This window comes from Camelus ferus, chromosome 2 (genome assembly GCF_009834535.1).
Source record: "Camelus ferus isolate YT-003-E chromosome 2, BCGSAC_Cfer_1.0, whole genome shotgun sequence".
Lineage (NCBI taxonomy): Eukaryota > Metazoa > Chordata > Mammalia > Artiodactyla > Camelidae > Camelus > Camelus ferus.
Window position 1 is genome coordinate 6,197,400 of NC_045697.1, and position 14,706 is coordinate 6,212,105.

At 54.1% G+C, this 14,706-nt stretch overlaps 1 protein-coding gene and 1 long non-coding RNA gene across 4 annotated transcripts in view; one reads left to right on the top strand and one right to left on the bottom strand.

The window, feature by feature from the left end:
• WDR1 (WD repeat domain 1) overlaps positions 1 to 5,220 on the bottom strand; it is a 40,823-nt gene extending 35,603 nt beyond the window's left edge. Inside the window, exons 1-2 of the mRNA XM_032493928.1 lie at positions 5,031 to 5,220; positions 4,455 to 4,576 (exon numbers count right to left, since the gene is read on the bottom strand). Of these exons, the coding sequence (XP_032349819.1) occupies positions 4,455 to 4,576; positions 5,031 to 5,046 (138 nt within the window). The 5' untranslated portion in view covers positions 5,047 to 5,220. The remainder of the gene's footprint in view (positions 1 to 4,454; positions 4,577 to 5,030) is intronic.
• Positions 5,221 to 5,421: 201 nt separating this feature from the next.
• Positions 5,422 to 14,706, top strand: part of LOC116667949 — a 173,661-nt gene continuing 164,376 nt past the window's right edge. For 2 of the 3 annotated variants that reach the window (XR_004324948.1, XR_004324951.1), the window contains exon 1: positions 5,423 to 5,489. This is a non-coding gene — a long non-coding RNA (uncharacterized LOC116667949). Of the gene's footprint in view, positions 5,490 to 14,706 lie in introns of all 3 variants that reach the window. The other variant, XR_004324949.1, reaches the window with a different exon arrangement.

The following is a 14,706-nucleotide window of genomic DNA, read 5'->3' on the forward strand; positions in this document are numbered from 1 at the left end:
TGTGGGACCCTCTCGCTGCCCCTGCTCTACCTGACTGGTCCCTTCCAAGGCCCCAGCTCCTCAGACCCCCCCCCCCCACCGCGTGAGGATGCCTCACGGCCCGTCTCCTCCTCTCAGCATCAGTCCCATTTGCTGAGTGTCGGTTGCCCTGCAAGACTGTCTTGGTGAGGACAGGCTTTTGTCAAGATGTCTCTGGAACCTGGCGTAGGCTTCGCTACAAAGCAGATGCTTGATAAATACTTATAACAAGATTAACTCGGGCTCAAACACAGGAGGGGGAGAAGGGAGGTGGGAGAGAAATGACAAGTGCCTGCCTGGAGCCCGCGGACACTCAGGGAGCACCACCATGACAGCTAAAGCACCAGAGGGTCACTGGCCCCAGAACCAGTGAGGCCCGTGCCCACCACTCAGGCCCCACACAGCTTGCGGGGTCTTCTTGGAGCCTCAGCTTCCTCACTTGTTAAAGGTCAGACCACAGGCCCTCAGCTGTCTCCTGGCCCTTGACCCCACATGTGTGCTGCCTGGGCCTTAATCAAACATGCCACTTCCTTCTGTCACCCTGGGGCCCGTTTCACTCCCGCCCAGGGCGGCAGGCTCTGCGCAGGTGGGGCCGGTGCGTCTGCCCTGGGCCTGTGGCAGGGACTTGGAGGCATGTGCAATGGGACAGAAGGGAAGAGGTCAGTCCTTCTCCAGCCATCTGTCCCTTCACGTACACACCCCTGCCCCCACCTGTAGGGGAGGCACAGGTTGTCCTTCTGCCCATGACAGGCAGATCATTCCACATGAAACTCAGTGCTCAAGCTCAACATCCCCCAACATGGTCGATACCTTGTTCAAGGAGACGAGCCCACTGTGCTGAGCTTGGAAGCAGCAACGTCTAACTGCTGCAAACACTGGGCTCTGAATTTAACTTCAGATGTAGCATTTTTTTTTTCAAATATACATATATTTTAGTTCTGGAATCTAGAGACTGAGTATTTTAAAAAGCAACTCCAAACTTGCCCTTGCAGCAAATCTGCTGGCTGCTTCTGGCAGCTTGGAGGGGCCTCTGGTAGGAGAATTATTTACCAAAGCTATTCTCCGGGGAAGTGGTCCTGGGCAGTTTAGAACGAGAGGCTCCTCCACAGCGACTGGGAGGAACCTTCCCAGACTTGGGGGTGGGTGGCGCCAGGGGCGATGCGGGCCTCAAGGGAAGACTGTATCAGGTTCCTTCCTTCTGGAACTCCTTTCTGGTCAGCCACATCACTGCATGCTTTTAACTCTGGAGAGAATTTCCTCTCCAAGGTGGGGCAATCTTTCTTCTTTTTTCTATAAGCTTAAGAACTGCTGTACTGCTGGGTTCGCAAAACAACTTTTAAGGCAACAAAACAAATGACAGCGGTGGCTCCAAATGGGAAGTCAGTAAGGGTCTGATACCTGCTTGGTGTGAAAAAAGGTGACTGCCACAAAACTTAAGTCCAGCAGCCTGACCTGGGCCCAGCCTTTTTTACTTCCACGCAGTAAAAGCTTCAGTGGCTGCTCACTGTCTCCACCGCATAGCCCAGCTTTCAAGGCCTTTCAATCAACAAATGACTTACTGAGCAACTACTTGGTGCCAGGCACCGCGCTAGGTCAGGATGTAGCAGGTCAGGTAGCAGGTGGCTGCTCTGCTCGCTGGCCAGCTCCCCGTGTGCCGTGGGCACCGAGGGGCAGGGAAAGCCAGGATGGGGTGCTGTTTAGTAGGGGCCACAGCCACACGGAGACGTCTAAACAGAAACCTAAAGGAAAAGGGGAGTGAGCCATGCAGCTACTTGAGGAAAGAATAGAGCAAAGGCCGCAGCAAAGCCCTTGTCCCGAGACCGACATGCGGCGTGTTCCAGGGAGAGCTCGGACACCAGGGAACCCGGAGCCGGTGGGGGGGGGGGGCGTTGAGGTCAGATCGGAGGTGCGCGGCTGGACGGCGAGGCCCTCTCAGCCTTGGTCAGGGAGAGCAGAGGAGCGCCCCAATCTCGTATTTTCTGTAACAGCAGACTGGAGGAGAGCCAGGGTGGAAGCAGGGACACTTGTTTGGCTTTTCGCTTTTGCAAACCAGGTGAGGACAGTGGCTTGGATGAGGGTGAAAGCGGAAGCAGTAGTGAAGTCCTGCGAGATTCTGAAGCCCTTTGCAGACTCACCAGGATTCACCGAAGAACTAAGTGAGGCACGGGAAGAGCAGGGGGACCAGTGAGAAGTCCAAGGTTGGGGCCCGAACAGCTCAAGGCATGGTGTTGCCATTAGGGGGAAGGACATGGGGGGAAACCCAGATGTGGCCTGGGCATGCTGAGAACGAGCTGCCAATCAGATATCTGTTGGACACGCCTCCACCTGGTCCCAACCTCCCTTTCCTGTCTCTCCCCACTCCCTGAACCTGTATTCCAACCAGACTGTATTCCTTCCTATTTCCGGAATGTTCATGAGGACTCACGTCTTTTTCCCAGGGGCACTGTGCCCTAATAAACATTGCACCCACCTTTACTCAAGCACCAAGGGTTCACCCACAACTGACAAAAGCCTAAATGCCTGACGTGTGCCTAGAGCGGGGAGGGAGGAACAATTAGTAGCACCTTGATGCTGCCCTGGCCCGGCAGGAACTTACAAACAGATGGGAGAGAAAGCAGATGTGCCCTGGAAAGAGAAGGGTAAACTCTGGGGTACTGATAATGAAAAGCTCAGAAGGACCAGAGAGGGTTCCCCAAGTCAGGGAGTGCCTCCGGCAAAGAGGGTGCTTGTCAGTGGCTGCAGGCAGCTTCTCCTTTGGAAACAGCTCCAGTTACTGGCTGTCTTTGTCTCGCTGGGCCTGACCCCTCTTCCATGCAACACGCCCACTGCAGGGGTCAAAGGGGATGCTGCAGGTAAGGGCCTTTCGTGATACTAGACACACAGCAGGTCTTCATGTGAGGCCTCTGGTCTGGAAGCAAGCGCAGCCGGCCACGACGTGTGTGCGCCTTGTGAGGGGCAATCCCACGTGCTCCCTCCACTGCCCCGTGTCCCCGAGGCCGCACGTGCCCACTGTATTTGACAGACTACTAGTGAGTCTCTGCCTGGGGCCCTCACAACTTTTATTTCCTCAGTATCTCAGCACCTCCCTGGAGACCTCCAGATCTTTACTATCTATGTCCCTGGCAATGTTCCCCCTGTTCTGCGGGAGGCAGGACCAGCTTTCTAGGAATCCGTGTCTAGCAGAGGAGCTGTTAGCACCTTCAAAGCAGTCACACTCACCCACCCCCTCAAGTGAGGTGCCGGGCAATCCTGGGAAGGGCAGAAACTGCCACGTGGAGCTCCGTCTTCCTGCAGAGGGACGACAGTGGCTGGCTGGCTTCACCAGAGATGGGGGCAGAGCCAGCACACGCAGACCACAGAGCCTTCTCCTCTCACAGGCAAGGAAACTAAGGGGCCCTTCACTCCCTCAGCCAGCTCTGAGGTTCCTGAGAGCAAAAACGTCTCAGAAGCAACAATCCCAGTCCCCCAAAGGTAATAACGCACAACACACGTGGATTTAAGTTGACATCCCCGGGGAGCGTCGCCAGTCAAAATTATCCACCTACATACTTTGCACAAGGCTCAGTCTCAAGCTCAGAACCGCCCCCCACCCCTCCACACACCCTGAGTTGGGCATGTTGGTACCTCCGGCTTCCATTCCCCACTCCACCACTCAGGCTGGGGAAGGCAGAAGAAAGATTTCAGTGTGCAATCCCCGCAGCAGGGAGATTGACAGGCAGACTGGGTCATTTCAATAATTACAGGGAAGTGACAAAATTTTTGAGGATTTCCCAAGGAATGGGCTGTAGAAGCCTTCTCAGCCTGGGTACAGGATGCCTGAGCAAATATTCATGGGTATAAACGGGTTCCTGATTTTGCCCTGGGGCTCAGATCTGCAGGGGGATGATCAGGCTGGAGTGCAGAGGCCTGGGTGTGAGTCCGGGCTCTGCCACACCGGAGACCTTGGATGTTAAATGATTAAACGTAAGTGCCATTTACCAAATAAGCGCTGGCTGTGTGCCAGGCATGCTGGGCTGCAGGGACGCATCTCACTCCGTGGGCCTTGGCAGCCAGGGTACGTGGGGGCAGTCACATGTCATTGCCTCCATTTTACAGATGAGGAAACTGGGGCTCAGAGACGCCCAAGTCACCAACCACCCCAAGGTCAAGCAGCCGCTGACCGGATCTGTCTGATCTCTCAAACTCAGAGCCCTATTCTCACCAACTGAACTAATGTGAGCCTCAGTTTCCCCACGGAAAGAGAATTGGGCCTGGATACATTTGAAACTCTCTTCCTGGGCTTCCGAGGTGTGGTCCCAAGGCTGAGGGGGTGTGGCGTCCTCTCCCCAGGCCGCTGGGCCGGAGGTGAGGGGGTGGAAGGGGAGGGAGAATAAACCACACTGCTGCGCCCAGGGAAGGAACAGTCGTCTGGTGGGGGGAAGGGGGTAGGTACTCACGTCGATGTTCCTTAGGATGACGCACTTTCCATTGGTGTAAAGAAAATTGTTGCCCTTGGGGTCACCGCCGATGATTTTGGAGACACCCCTCTCCACCTGGGGGAGGCTGGCGAACACCTTCTCTGCAGAGACACAAATGCAGCAGGGCACATGAGGGGCAACCCCTGCCTCGGCCCTCGCCAGGCTGAGGTCGGAAGGGAGGGAATGGGGGAAAGCAGAGGGGCCCTGGACCGGTCTTAGCCGGTCACCTGTTGCCTCCACCGGGAGGGGCGGCCGCCACTTTAAAGGAGCGCTGAGGACCGCGCGACTTCCTGGTCCGCGGTCCCCACCAGGCCGTTCAGGGATGCGGGGGCTCCGCCGGGCCCGGACTGCATCGCCAACTTTGGGGCGCCCCTCCGGCCGGGGATCTCCGCCCAGAGCTCCCGAGGGCGGCGGGGCGCTCACCGGCCGGCGCCGGCACCCCTCCCCCGCGCTCGGGGACCCCGCTGGGCCGCCCGCGCCCCGCGCCCGGCCGATGGCCGAGGGGGCAGTGCTGGGCGAGCGCCCACCCCGGGGGCACCGGGCCGCGGCACTTACTGATCTCGTACGGCATCCTTGCCCACTTGTTACCGCGCTGCGCTCGCCGAGAGCCTCCGGGGCCGCGCGCGCCGCGAATCAGACCTGGCCGAGGCCGAGCCGGGGACAGGGGCCGAAAGGCGGCGCCGGGCGTGCCGGACGCGGAGGGGGCGGTCCGAGGCCGGGTCTCCGAGGCCGGCTCGCGCCCTGCCCTGCGCGCTGCCGCTGCGGACGCGCCGAACCCGGAAGCGCGGCCCCGCGCGCGGCTCGCCCCCAGCTTTGACCATATATAGTCAAGCACTCAGCTCGGCGGCTGCGGCCCCGGTGAGCCTGCGCGGACCTGGTCGCGCCCCTCCCCCGCGCCCCACCCCCCCGCGGGGCCCCGCCCAGAACGCCCCGCCTCCGGAAGTGACGCCACACACGGCCCTGTGAAAAAGGCGGCGCGGGGAGCTCTTCGCGTTAGAATGATCCAGGGAGCCGGTGGGTGAGGCTGGGTGGGTTCTCAGGGACTGGATGGGTGGGCTGCCGAAGGATGTTTTTTGCTGAAATTTTGGGGCCGCTGAAGGCAGCAGCGTTCTTTTTCATGCCTGTGTTTTCGTAGTGGGCGTTCCCGGGCTGCCAGCCTTGGCCAAGCTGGGCGCCTGCTGTTTGCAGAAGCTGTGAGGCGCCCGTTGGGTTTTGCAAACATAGGGGAGTGCTTTTACTTGCTCTTTTTTGAAGTGTGACTAATTGGGAATTACCCTTCCTCGAAAAAAGCTGCTGGCAGCAGGAACTTTTACGGGCCTCGGTCGACCCCAGCTCTCTCAAAACTTCCTTTTAGAAAGCTGAGAAGCCAAGAAGAGCAAAGGGGGTGGGGGGAGTGGAGGTTCTAAGAAAACTAGGGCTCGCTTCCTAACGAGGAAAGCAGAAGGAAAAGGGAACTTCTCTTGTAAGATAAAGGCAGCTGCTCGTTGCAAGGGGAAAGCTAGGGCTCTGAGTGTTAGCTGGAACCTCACCTTTCTGCGGGGGTGCTGTCTTTCCCTCTGGGGTGGGGAGGGGGAAAGGGGGAATATAGGAATGTACAAAGCACCTGAAGCCCAAACTAGAAAACCGTGGAGTGACCCTTGACTTTAAATCTCTAGCCTTCTGGGAAAGTTTCTTGGCTCTATTTTCAAACGCACCTCTTGCGTCCTTAGCCTAGAAAAACTGCAGGTCCCTGAAGATGCACCTGGGTTAACACGGGTGTTTCCTGTCTGGTCTGGCTCATGCACCTACCCTCCGCCACCTTCACCTAGATCTGCTCTCCAGATTGCACCCTGTTCTTTTTAAGTCGAAAAGCAAATCTTTTCCTCAGCTTAAAACCTACAGGAACCCCAAGTCTCAAAGTCCAAGTTAAAGTCAGTAAGATGGCCCGCTGGGCCCTGTGTGATGGGTCTCAGGGTTACGTGAGGCTCCGTCTTACCCTCCTCTGCCTTCAGCTGTGCTTGCTCGCTTGCTTTCCGCAGCACACTGGCTTCCCTGGTGCTCTAGGAATTCCCCCGGCTTGCTCTTGCTCCCAAGGCCTCTGACATCTCTTCACTGCCTCCAAGTACTCTTCAAAAGTACTTCTGGGCTCGTCACTTCTTTAATGAAAGTCACGTACCCTGAGCACCTTGTTTTGAAACACAGCCTCCTAGCCCTTTCCTGATACTGCAGCTTTTCTGTTTTTGTCTGGAGTGTGTCCCTGGCACGTGGTAAATGCTGGAATGGGTGACCCCGTGCCCTACGTGCACTCCCCCATCAAGCAATGAATGTAGTTCTGTGAACTCTAAGGGACCCTCGAAATGTTAAGTCTTTGTACATAAGGGTGAAATTTCTAAAGCAGAAATGCAAAACAAGCTATCTACAAGTGGTGGCTGTAATTCTGAGAAACCAGGATTTGGTTATTGACCTTAATGGGACTGGGATTAGATGCAGGTGTGACAATTTAAGTTCACCCCTAAGGCGTTTATGTAATGGAGGGACCAACACGCTTTTGCAAGCTAATAACCCTCATGTGTGTGCCTGAAGCCTTAGACTCACGGGAGACTAAAGTTACTTACAACTAAGTCCCAAACCCCTGGCAGAGTGCTAGGCTCTGGCTCTTTAGGAGGAAGTTATGTTGGTTTGGGGGTGGGGACGCTGCTGTTTGCTCTAAAAATCATAAGCACGTCTACAGACAAGTGACTTGGCAGGAAGTTGTGGGGGTTGGAAGGAGAGGGATGTGGGGGGGTCCTTCCCTGGGTTGTCTCGGGGTGGTCCCAGCCGTAAGGGCTCAGTAATGCTTGAGTGGTATCAGCTGTGGCTAGCGTGTTTCCAGCTCCTCGGGTTCTCCTACTCCCCACCCACGCCTTTGTTTGTACAACCGCCTAACATGTGCTCCCCCCGTCTACGTTGGGGACCCTGAAACGACTGTTCCCCAGTGAACTCTAATGTGTGTCAGCCCAGCCACTTCTGAGCCCCTTACATCTGTAACTGCCTCCTGGCACCTCTGGAATGTCCCAGAGATGCCCATTGAGACCACCCAAAGCCCGACTGAGACCACTTTCTTTCCTCCCCTCTGTAAGATTGCTCCTCTGGGATGTCCTTCCTACAGTGACCCCATTTCTCTAGTTGCCAGAAACCTCACTCACCCATCCTCGCCCACATTCAATCCTTCAAATTTAGTCTCTTTGAATGCCCACATCTCTGGAATGTCACTGTCCCACACCCTGGGCCTCTATCAAGGTAGAGCCCAACATCCTCCCCAGGCCTGTAAGGCCCGGGGGCACCCAGACCGAGCCTGGCTCTCAAGCTGCTGTTTCCCTGGGTCTTTCTGCTTGGGCCACTAAGGATGCCACCAGGGCCTTCAAGCTCTGTCTCTCTGCCGTGCCTGCCTTGGGGCTTCTGTACCTGTTTCCTGGCCCTCCCTGACACCCCAGTTCAAGGCCAGTCCATTCAACTGAATTCGGACACTAAATTTAGGCAGTACTTAACCTAGCAGGCATACCATCAAGTGTTAATTCAATTTGCCAACCCTGCTCCATTGTAAACATCACAACAGGGACCATGTTTTTCCAATGCTTAGTGAAGGGCCCACCAGACAAGTGCTGGCCTGCATCCCAGAGGGAATGAGTATCACCTGAATTTGCGCTGAATTCCAAATTGTGTAAAATAGTGTCTCTTTAAAACACTTCTTGGGGCAACTCCTTAAATCTTGAGGAAAATTCCTGGGCTGGTTTTGGGTAAACTGGTTGCAGCTAGTGAATTGGGTAACTCGGAGGAAATCTTCAGAATCCCTCTAGGTGTGTGTGTTTCAGAAGCCTTCACCTCTCGGTTCTGCCAAGTGCTCGTAGTAAGAGGGAGGCCTCAAGACGTGCAGCTCTGTGGGAATCCACCTCACCCCAAGCGTGCGTAGCCTCAGCCCTTGTTTTCTCTTCCATAAACTGGGGACGTAGCCAGGAGACGTGTGAGGCTGCTGTCTCAGCACCTTTGGGGAGGACAGAAAGAAGTGATGGGGCAGGTGTTCTGAACTTCCTACTTGCTCACTTTCAACCCTTGTGCTCTCAAGTCCAGGCTCCAGAAAGGGGTCTCTCCTATTTGAGTGCATCAGGCCCCTGCAAAAGTGCTCTGTGCCAGGTGCTGGCATGAGCAACAGGGAACGCGGTGGACGCTGCTCCCTCCAGGAGCTCAGGCTTGGATGAGCTCGCCTCCTGGGAAGGAATGCCTGGATGTCCTGTACAGTGGAGGGACCTCCCATCACTGACCCTGCCCCCTCAGAATCTTGTCTTTCTTGGGTCCTCTGAGGCTTGTAAACAGGCTCAGGGTAAGCCACACCTAAGAAGCATCTCTAAAGTGTCCAAAGAAATTGCCTCTCCAGCTCTCCTAGCTCAAGCTAGCCTTACTGCCCTCACCTCCAGTCTGAGCAGACCCTCACTTCCAAATTCCCAGAAAATCTAGCGTAGGCGGGATCAAGGGTCCCTCTCCCAAATCAGTTTCATTTGCCTGATGGGCACAGCAAGCTAAAAGCTGAGACACTGAGGTTTGCCGCAGAGAAAAGGCATATTCATGAGGCAGCTAGCAAGACAGGAGAGCAAACCTCAGATCTGAGTTCTGGAAGGCAAGGGGCTTGGGATATTGATGGGTGAAGATTTGGAGGTGCAGGGGAAGGTGCTAATGTTGCTGGTGACTAGGTTCTTGTCCCATCGCAGAAAGAATTCAGAGACCAGACTCGGAGGTTAAGAAAGTAAAGTGGGAATTTATAAAGGGATGGATGGTACACTCCCAAGGGGAGAGTGGGCAGGCTCAGGTGAGCAGCTGCCCCGAGTTTCTTTGGCAAGTCAGTTACTTAGGGTGTAAAAATGAATGGGCAGAATATTCATTAGGGAGGGAAGGATTTGGGGCCCTGCTTATGTGTAGGGTTTCCTTCATTCGGCCCGTGCCCCTCCTTTTTGACCAATTCCTGCCTTTGGCCTGCATCCCCCTTTCTCTGCTCATGTCGAGCTATCTGCCTGCTGTAACACTGGGAGTCAGGGAAAGGTGAGGTAATCACTGCTCTGCGCACATATCTGAGTTCGACTTCATGGGACGCGTGTTTAGAAAACGCCAGCTTTAGCATGATCCGAGGATGGAAGTTTTTGGCCTCCCAAGTCTGTCTTCACTCCAGTCTGGTCAGCACTTCGGTCATCCTCGGCCGCTGCAGACACGGAAATTCTCCATCTCCGTGCACTGAAGCGCAGGGTCTATCCAAGCCCCAATTCTGTGGAGCTGGCTTGAGCTCCGCATCCAAATAACTGAGGATCTCTAGGTGCCACAGCTTTCGAGAAATCCATCCTGGCTTCTGACAACACCTGCTCCAGACCAGTGCGCCTGACTCCCTGGGGCATCACTGCTGGCACTTCCAAGCCCTCTCCCCGCTACACTGGTCTTCTCGCTAGTCCTCAGATGTGAAGAGGCCAAGCTCCTTTACCCAAAGCGCAGGAAACAGGAAGCAGAGTTTTTAACCTGGAGAACTCTTGCTTTTTCATGTCTATGGGAGAGGGACCTGGATGAGCTGGAGAGTTTCTCTGTCCTCAGGTCAGGGAGGAGCGATCTAACCAGTAGATCAGTCTAGGGAACTGGCCAGCCGTAGTCTGACCCTTGGGTTCTGCCTGCATGCTGAGAACAGGTGTTCTCTGCCCCCTTCAGATGGTCAGGTAGTTCCACGTGGATGTTCCCATCCCTAGAGCAAGGGGTGTGCTGTCCAGGTCTGCGCGGGGCTGGGAAGGTGGGCTGGTGTGCTGGGCTGCTGTAACAGGGTACCACAAGCTGAATTACTTAAACAGTTCTCGAGTCTGGGAGGCTGAAGTCTGAGATCAAGGCAGTGGGACGGAGTTGATTCCTTCTGAAGGGTGTGAGGGAGAATCCGCTCCTGCCCCTCTCCCAGCTTCCGGGGGCTTCCTGGCCATCACTGGCTTGTGGAAGCATCGCTCTGATCTCTGCCTTCATGTTTGCATGGCGTTTCCCTGAGTGTCTGTACCAACTTCTTCCTGAAGGACACCATTTATACTAGATGAAGGTGCACTTGATTCCAGTATGACCTCATGCTGACTGACTGCAGCTGCAATAGCCCTATTTCCAAATCATCTTATCCTAAGGTACTGTGGTTAGGACCCGAGTGTGACTGGGGTCGCCCAGGTCAACCCCTAACAGCAGGTGAGACTGGGCCTGCCCATCTGTCATCCTCCTTCCCAAGCCCAGAGCCCTAATCCCTGGCCACTGAGCCCTCTTGGAGGGAAAGGACACACAATGTTGGAGTTGCAGGGGCCACTGACAGTGAAGGTAGCATTTACTCTATAGGTTTACCACCCATTCTGGAATACTCGACCTTGGGGCAAACCCCCAACCAGGGTACCGACTGAGGCCAGGTGCCCTACCAAGGTGTCCTCAAAGACGTGATTACAAAGGTTACTCCCCAGCCCACTCCCAGGTCTGACTTCCGTTTGAAAATTCTCAAATACAGCTTAGAACGAATAGCAGCCTTTAAAACAGCCAGTGGAACATTTGTCATATCTGGGGCTGCACAGTGTCTTGTGCTGCCTGTGGGGTTGTGGGCTCAGTTCCTCAGCCTGGCGGGCGTGGCTGTGAAGCTCTTCCATGTCCATGTGCAGGTGGAGGGTGGCGGGGGCCACAGACGGCTCTGCCTCAGCGCCCCCAGCTTGGGTCTGGGCCTGGGGAAGGCCCAGGCCCCTTGTCCCTGGTTGGGGAGGGGAGCTCAAGTCCCTACCAATGGCGCTGTTGGGATTGGATAGTAAGACCTCTGTATGCAGACAACTTGAACCCTGTTGCGAGGTTGTCAAGTCAATAGATCCAGAGGGATTGCAGAAAGTGAGGCTGGAGAGAAGTCAGACTCTGAGGTCAAAGTTAATGGACCAGGTAGCACCACTAATGTACATCTGGGAGGGGTTGGCATCTGGTTTCAATTTCGAACGAGGCTTGCTGTCTCCTCCAGGCATGTCTGTCCCATTGAAGCCCCATGTATCTTTGGGCTGTGGTTCTTAAGAGGTTGGTGCATTTGTGTCCCTATAAGATTGCCAAAATTGAAGGATGCTGTGATGTGCACAATGGAGATCTACAGATACGTGGGGAAGAGCATGGGTCCTTGAGAAACTTAACCCCGTGGGATGGAGACACAGGTCAGGCAGCGTGACTGCTGCACACCCAGCATCTGCCTGGCATGTTGTGGGTGTTGAAGAGAATGATTCTCAATGACTGCACCACTGGAAACCAACAGGAAGAGGTCACTTAACTCCAAAAGGGGTGGAATCAAGGGAAATACTCACAATGTTGTTCCTGATAACATCTAAAACTTGGGAAGTTGTGAGCACTTCATCCCAGGCCGGGCCACTGTGTAGGTGGCCATTGGGTGATGCCACTTTTCTGCGTCACGATAATTCAGTACTGGTTCACAAAAGGAACCAATTCTCTCTATGGCTATTTCAACCCTCCCTTGGGTTCCCCACCACGCACTATGTAGTATCAAAATACTAGAGTATCGTCCTTGACCATGGGTGGTATTAAGCCAACATATCTGGATGTTTCAAAAAACAAAATGTGGACTATGTCAATTCATAGAATCATGCTTAGTTGAAAGATACATGAGTCCACTGCTTTAATGATGTGCATCGAGGTTAGACATACAGAGAATACTCCTGGGCCTGGTGCACACTAGGTTTTCTATCTTTATAAAACTTGAGTGCATTGTAGGAAAGAAACATAGTCCTGCTCAGACACAGTTGTTAGAAATGCATAACTTGGAGAATAGAAGCATCTTGTGTGTCACGGAGCTGGAGGTGTTACAGAAATGTGGGCATGAGGTCCCTCACTTTCCTAAGGGGTTGAGGAACACCACCTAGGAGAAGTGACCTTACAAGTTGAAACCTGAAGGATCAGTGAAGCTGGGGGTGGGGGCTGTGATGATGGGGGCAGGGAATAGATACACTGAGAAGTGCAGGCAGTGGGGTGTGGGGGTGAGGAGAGGAGCCCAGTGATGCCTGATTTCTGGCTTGGACAACGAGGTGGTAGGTGACTCAGTCACTTAAAAGCAAAGCCACCAAGCAGATGACTTAACTACATGCTTTGCAAGTGAAAACTTAGGCTCCCAGGGGCCCTGCCGTCCTGCAAAGGAGTAGGACAGCTTGGGAGTAGCCTGGTGTCTTTTGTTGGTTGGTAGTGCTTGAAACTAACTTTTCTAAAAAAAACACTGCGTGTAAAACATGTTGTGACATTCCTCAAGAGTTGCGGTTCGGATCATAACTTTCATGGAGTCGGGAGTCATGCAGCTGAATCTCCCGTGACTGAAAGGATATAAGTTCCTCAGGTCAGTGGAGGAGTCCCAGCTATGGGTGGGGGGGATGCACCTGTGGGTCCAGCATCATAGCACTAATAGATTGACTTTCCAGGGTGATAGCATCAGTTGGGTGCACTGCACTGGGCTGTGGTCTCCTAGCAGCTAGAAGAACCAGTCCTTGAGTGTCCTGAGGTGGCCCTGGCACATGGTTCTGAGAATAAATGAGGACCTTCTGCCTTGCATTGTCCCCACTTGATACAAGTATCAGAACTTAGAAAGCACAGCTGTCTCTCTAACATCTCAACCTGGACTGAAAGAACTCTTACCCCTAACAGAGGATGTGGCATCCCAGAGTTAGTTCCCATAAATCAGTGCTCCAGCTGATTAGGTAGCAAATCAGCCAGCTCCCTCTGCGGCTGGCTTGTTAATGATGACGAACTAAGTTATGCTGTGTGTGAAGGGAACTGGCTGAGCTAATAGTGCTGGGACAGTATGTGAGGAACTTTAGTGTCACTAACTTAGCTCCAGACTTAAGGGGGGACGGGTATTTGGGCTGTAAAAATACTTTCATTCCCATGGCAAATCAGGTGACTAACATGACCAAACTTACTTAGACATGAGAGCAAGGAAGACTCTTAATAAAATAGCAATTCTGACTAATCAGCAGCTGCTCAAGTCATTTGTGCACATTAACTCGTTTAGGTAGATTTGGTTTTGTTACTAGGTGTCTATATTCAATTCCAGGCTAGCTCAAAATCGAGATACCCAGCCTTGAATCTGGCCCTGCGGATAGGAAGCTAAACTGGAGATGTGTGCTTTATCAGATGGAGCAAAAGAAACGGGATCTCGGCCTCGGATGTCCTGTGACACAGGGTGGTTGTCTTCCTTCCTTGCCAACTGTCTATCCAACTTACAAAGTATAGGTAGTAGAATAGGTATAGGTAGTAGAATAGTGTGTTGAGACTTAGAGGAGATAGTAGATAGAGGCGCTTTGTAAACTGTCAAACTGCTCCCCAGGAAAGGAGCAAAATCAACACTGTGCATCTATCAAATTTTTAATACGTTCCAGCCGCTGTGCTGTGTGCCAGGCTATCTCAGCTATGAGTCCGATTCTGCCAGGCCGTGAGGACTCCCAGAGTCTAATTGTGGGGATGGGCTGTGCTCTGGCAAGGACTTGATTGTGTAAATGAGACTGAACTACCCCGGGGGGGAGGCAGGTGGTCAATGACCAATGGAAGAACCTGAGTGAGTTCAGATGAGGGAGGGTTGCTGCCTACCTCCTGTGACCTGTAAAGACTTTTGGGAGGAAATGGCTTTGGAGGGACAGCACCACTTTAGGAGTTAAGGTATGCAAATAGGGGAAACCTCACCAGCCGACTGGTGAGGGCCTGTCGCTGTCTTCCAGGCCCTGGCTTCGGCTCTAGCTTTCCTCCTGTTGGACCTCTGGCTGCCCGCAGTCCTACAGGTGCCCTGTTCCTTCTGTGGGTTCACCCAGTCAGTGCTCCCCATACTTGGAGTGGCGCATTGGTACCCAAATCCAGCCCTTATCCCCGTGCCCTTGAGGTTTCTGGAAAGCAGTGCACGTCAGGAACTAGTAACGCAAAGGTGAACCCCTTTCTGTAATGGTGAAGCTCAGTGGGGAGGCCTCAGCCCAGACTCCAGGCTGGTACGGCATCTAACTTCCCACCAGGTGCAGTCGTTTCAACGAGGAAGAATGAGCTTCCTTGTGTGCCTGCGAGGAGCTGCTGGTGTCCTCTGCTCTGCCTTCATTTCTTGGTGTAGTGTGGGCTGGCCACTCAGGACCGCCCTGCGCCCGTGGTGGCTGAAGTTAGCATCCAGTATGGCTACAAGGGGCCTTCACCCGCGTGGGCGAGTGGGCTCAGAACAGCTGGT